We start from the raw sequence: 6049 nt of genomic DNA on the forward strand, positions 1-6049 counted from the left end.
CCCCCCCCCCCCCAAAAAAAAAAAAGAAGTAAAAGACAAGAACAAAACAATAATAATCTTTAAAAAAAAAAGAATAAAGCTGAGGCAAGTGAAGTATCTTTGGCTGAAGCTGATGTTCCATTACTCTAAAAAGGAGACATAACTATAATGACTTAACCTCAATAGGACCTTACAACAAACTGTATATTATAATAAACCTCCTTGCCTAGCCTCTATTGCATGTCTGCTTGAGTTCGTCCGTTCACCCTCAGGCTCAGTGAACTAAATCCTGCAGCGGTGTAATTTGGCGAAATCTTTGGTTTGGCTAGGCGATAACAACCTATTTTTATTTAGATCTAGACTAGATCTAGATATCTAGATGTAGATCTACCTTCTATCGTATCGAGAGATACTCGGAACTTTCTCAGAACTCTTTACAGATGTGCGTTTACTTTTTTGGTAACCATTAGCAACACTGCCTTTCATTTGTTGAATTTTTGCATGTTCGATTCAGAATTTTCAACTTAATAATGAATAAGCTTAATTGTTTTGTTTTCATAATACTCTTGCAAAAATTTTATTTTTACAAATTTTACGGAAATTCACGGGAATTTCCGGAGGTCCCCGATTGCCACGTTACCACAAGGGCAGCAACTCCGTAGCCTCGGCAGGAAGGAAGACACATTCGTTGCTCTCGAAAACACGTATTCTTTTGCTGAATGGTGACGGACTCCTGACACCACGAAGGAGAACAGTTCATTTGTTAGGGGCTGTTACGAACTGCCGTGATGGATTTCATGCATTATGTGTTTGTGTTGTTTATGGCCACAGTATTGTGTGCAGATGCGATAAGGTTTCATCTTTCATCAAACCAAAGAAAGTGCCTGAAAGAAGAAATTCATAAAAATGTGCTCGTAACCGGCGAATACGATGTTCAAGAAAATGGACAGCGAGCAGATTTGAGCGTATGTTTTTTGTTTCGCAGTGACTATAATCAACGCCTTGAACGTAGTTTTGCAGGCCATGTGTCACGGCGCCCTGAATGTAGTCTGCATATTTTAAAAACTTTTCTCTGCAGACAATTAGGCCTAGATTCTATTTACTTTACTTTAGTTTAGTATTTACTGTGAATTGTTGTTTATAGTTTTACACCTTTCAGCGCTAGATCTACCGCTAGACTAACACCATCAAAATCAAGTGCTGTCATCCGTTTCTTTTATATAATTTTGGTAAATTACCCCATTTTGCCACTTATCCGATGGCGAGACGAAGATCTAGATTAGATCTAGATCTGTACCGAGGACTCGTAGACTGACTCGGCGATGGGGTCACGAAGTGCGAAGTTGGGAATCTCACAACAACTGACTGATTGAGAATTCAATACAAGCCGAGCGAGTTGTTCTCCGTCAGTATCAGTTTTGTTAGAATCGATCATCAGCTTTCGCGTCAGGTTTTATTTCTTTCGCTCGACAACAGTTTCCGGGACTAGTCGAGTTGTGATGTCCCGGCCCCGAGGGCGGAAATTTTGGCAAAATCAGTCCGGGAATCTCCAGATTGGGCGCTTTGTTGCCGGTTTTGGCCCCAAGAGTAGGCTAGGGGGGTTTCAGGGGGGCATAAAAATATAGAATGAGAAGGGGGAGTGGGGGGGGGGGGGGGGGGGGCCCTGAATTTTATCATAATTTGATGTTTTGCAGTCTTGTTGGAAAGTTGGTCACTTTTGCACCTTCAGGTTAGCGGTTTCGCTATTTAATGTTTTCTCTGCTTGGAAACCATAGATTTCAAGTATTTTTCACCACACATGTGGTACAGTACAATCTATTTTTGCATAACTCATGATATGTTGATGTTCAACATATGAAGATGTATGGTTAACACATTACACCCTAACTCGCCCGGGAATTCCCTTACGCGCTCCACCCTGACTCGCCCGGAACCGCCCGCGCCGACCCAGCGTCTTTAGAAGCGAAAGTCTCGCCTTGACGAGAATCTGGAGCCGGGATTTTGATTTGCATAGTATAGCAAAAAGTTTTTTCTTTCGTTTGATACCGAAACGAAATTTTTCTATTATTTACTTCAGGTGACAGATTCAAGAGGCCACATCTTGTATTCAAAGGAGGATGCCACCAAGGGACGTTTTGCATTCACTACCGAGGAGTATGATATGTTTGAGGTTTGCTTCACCTCGAAACCTGTCAGTGGTAAGATCTTGAGAATGTAAATGTTCAGTTTCTACGGACTCTCAAGCTAAGGAAATCACTCATCTTTGAGGGCCATTTTCTTTCTAATTTCACCTCTGAAACCAGGTGACCCCCACCTCCTTCATTTGCAAATATCTCAACTTCTGTTCAAGATAAATGGATATTTTTTCCTTCCAAATTAAGACAAACGAACAAGCTTTAAGATGATACCAATAAATCTACATGCCTCAAAATTGATGAGAGCCCGATTCCACAGCGTAGTGACACATATGTGTGAGGCAGCGTGGTGGAATCAGGCACTCGTCAATTTTTGGGCATGTGGAGTTATTGATGTCATCTTAAAGCCTGTTCATTTGTCTATCTTCCGTTGAAAAAAGTACCCATCTATCTTTATAATAGAAGTCGTAATATTTGTGATTGAAGTAAGTAGGGTAACCTGATTTCAGAGGAAAAATAAGGGAGAAAATGACCGCCAAAGCTTGGTATCTTTCAATACCTGAGACTCCTTGAAAACTAAAAATTTACATTTTTTTGTACCTTTAACTCACTTGCGACTGGGCCTTTTCACCAGTCACAAGCGTTGAAGACTGGCGTTTTTGGGGGTATTTCAAAAAATCACCACAACTCTCAGAATTACCCTATTGTAATCATTTTTTGACACAGTAAAGTAACATTCAAGCTTAATCTAATACAAAAAATTAAAGTTGTTTAAGTCTAATACTTTAATTTGTATGATTTTTTAAAAATTGGCATGAATTTGATTTTCCGAAAAATTTCCAGAGACGTGACAAGTAGAATGAAATTCACTGCAACAACAAAAATAAAAGTTCAAAGTGTTCTGGTTTGATTTGTATACATGTGCGAGTGTTTGGTGAAAATATAAAAGCTGGTCTGTGCATTGATTCAAACCCATACACTGAATTACATGAGACAGATGTACGGCACGACGTTGTGATTTCGTTGCGCGAAAAACAACACCGGTACTAGTGCTAGATCTAGCCCTAGAACTACGACTCGGGCCGTGTTCGGGTACATATCCAGGATCCTAACTATTAGACACATCATATTCTGAGACACTAGAACTAGTAAAACGCACAGAAGTATAGAAAACGGCGAAATTATGTGATTCTTGTTCATGCGACTTCTTCGACCGTTACTACGACGCGACTGTCGGATTACTATCAGCCGTATAGAAAAAAACAAAGCGCGAGTTCCGGTCTGTTCAACCCCAGTTGGGGTCACTATCCTTCACCTTCAATAACTTAAAAACTACCGGCCCCAGAGATAGGAAACGAAGTCTAAGTAGCTCAGGCTTGGCCAAACAAGGGTACGAGGCGGGTCTCGCGATCCGTGCGTGATTTGTAGAGCGAAAAAAAAAATCCAAAGTTGGTCACGCAGGGCTTGTGAGACCCGTTGCGGGCGTCGCGGCGGGGGTCACGCAACTGTTGTGTGACCAGTCTGAAGTGAGTTAATCAAAGTTTTTCGTGATAAAATCCACACAGAAATGTGTTTTTAAATTAACATAAAAGCTGTTGAGCTTAAAAACAAAAATCTGATAAAAATTGCCAAACGGGTAGAAAAATGACAATATCTTTGATTTCATTATTTTGACGAGAGCCTGATTCCACCTCGCTGTCTCACATATATATTTATAATTATATTACTATTTTGAGAAAGAGGGTGTCGGGATGAGACCATTTTATTTACAGCACATGGATTCACATCATGGGATCTTTAGGAATATGTTGGCAGTGTGATTAAATAATGGCAAAACTTTCTGTGATGACTTTAGACCATGCCAACCATAAAATATAATAATTCAATTCCATCCATCATGCTATGGAATTAAAAAGTTTTCTTTTTTTTCATTCTAGAGGTGATCTTCTTATGCCTTTGCTTTCAACTTTTGTTATGGAAACAGGATACATTGTTTAGCTAGTAGACCCTGGAGGAATGTTACTGCACGTTACAGGTTATTGTCACACAAGATGAGTGCTTTGTTGTCTGGGCTCCTGTGAAACCTTTATATGGGGTAAATTTGTTGTTGGGCTCCTGTGAAACCTTTATATATATATAAGTAATTTTTGTTTTTAAGACTCATGACTCTATTGAATTGTCTTGTACAGGTGCTGTAGCCCCTGACCGAGAAGTGTATCTGGATGTCAAGCGTGGCATTGAGGCAAAGAACTACGACGATGTATGTTACCTGTTTGTGTGTTGCATGCTCTGGTTGAACATATTACCAGATGCAGTTAAAAAGTTCAACTGTCAAATATTTCGTCAATGAGTTGATATTGTCTCATGTTGTCCTTTTTAAATCTTAAAATGCTTGAAAATATTCTCTTAACTCACTCACTGCCATTGTTTTGTCGCTCCTGTGATGGTCAATAGGCGACGACCGCTCACCGCCGCTACCGCAGCCCTGTCGGTCGCGCATTTTCCTCATTATTTCTACTTATTGCCGACATGTATGCGGCAACGGCATAGCACAAGTACTTGAGTAACATCCCTTTGACCACTTAGAGCAGTTTCGCTTTTATTAGAAGCAGTTTCGCTTTTATTAGAATGATTTCCCTTGAAGTTTTGCCTATTTTTGGAACGGGGGTTCTCTTTGTCCTTTTTCTGGGTTTTGTTTTGACCGCCGGGCGGCTGAAGTCGACCAAATGCTAACGTGATGGTCATGCCGATATGAATTGAAAATGACTCGTAATTGTAGAGATTTTGAATCCATATGATTCAGTTAACTCTTGATTCAGATGATGAAATACAAAATAGTGGTAGTGATGGTAGTTTGAGATGAGAGAAAGAGGTAGATCACCTGTGGACAGCAGTAGGCTAGTACTAATACTAGATATCTAGTACTATAGTCTAGTATTACGACTAACGATTCAAGCGGTGATGCTTGAAATAGTGTAGCCTAAGTCATCATAAACTTATCAATTTAGTTTTCTTTGTTTTGTTATACATTTTTGTTGTGTATTTTAGGACAGAAACAGCAAACTCTCTCACAAAAACAGCAAAAATTTTGTACTTGCTAGTTAGACAAAAAAAAAGTTTTGAGTCCCCAAGATTTGTCATTTTTTGAAAAGCTATATAAAATATGAACAAAATAACCTACAGTCAAAATTCTTTCTGTTCTGTAAAGCTCAACGTATCCTACTGAAATTGGCCAATTTTAATAAATCTAACATAAATAGGTACAGAGTAACTGGATTTTGAAAAAGGTCAACAAAAAAACTGGCAGGCAGGGACTTGGTCTGAGCTAAGGCGCCGGCAGCGAGTGAGTTAAAGCTTTTTCTTTTACACTTAATATTTAAGGGAGTCATGTGCATTGGTAAAAAAATCTCTCATAGTGTGGGTGCATTCAAGATCTAGGTATGAATATTTATTGTCCTAGTTTGGTTGTTTTGGAATGTTCAGAAAAGCTTGGTACTAGAATTTATAACCATAGGTACACAACGTGTTCGCCTGCCTTGAGTTAACAGAGTGTGGCACTTTCAGAATATCCTAAGTCTCTCCATTTTCCTTTTTTCACCATACTCTCCTTCCACACCAGATTGCCAAGGCAGAGAAGTTGAAACCTCTGGAGGTTGAACTAAGGAGGCTTGAGGACTTGTCCAAGTCTATTGTGGATGATTTTGCTTACATGAGATCAAGGGAAGAACAAATGAGGGACACCAATGGTAAGTGCCTCAAACTCTTCTGTGTTTGTAGTTGTACAGCTAACCGCCTCATGCCATGGACTACTCTGTCTGCCTGGGAGGAAGGGGCTAGTGAAAGTTTTGGGATATGAGGTTTTTAGACCTGCATGTTTGCCGACAATCGTCTGAAATCCGACAATCGCGAACCGGCCGATGCTATCGCTAGGCCCG

General features: G+C 40.0%; 1 protein-coding gene across 1 annotated transcript in view; it reads left to right on the forward strand.

The window, feature by feature from the left end:
* Nucleotides 1-577: 577 nt before the first annotated feature.
* Nucleotides 578-6049, forward strand: part of LOC101864504 (transmembrane emp24 domain-containing protein 10) — a gene marked incomplete at its 5' end in the record, with an annotated part of 10571 nt that continues 5099 nt past the window's right edge. Inside the window, 4 exon segments of the mRNA XM_005091380.3 lie at nt 578-944; nt 2057-2177; nt 4304-4374; nt 5734-5860. Coding sequence (XP_005091437.1) covers nt 768-944; nt 2057-2177; nt 4304-4374; nt 5734-5860 — 496 coding nt within the window.

The sequence above is a fragment of the Aplysia californica genome, unplaced genomic scaffold (genome assembly GCF_000002075.1).
Source record: "Aplysia californica isolate F4 #8 unplaced genomic scaffold, AplCal3.0 scaffold00029, whole genome shotgun sequence".
NCBI lineage: Eukaryota > Metazoa > Mollusca > Gastropoda > Aplysiida > Aplysiidae > Aplysia > Aplysia californica.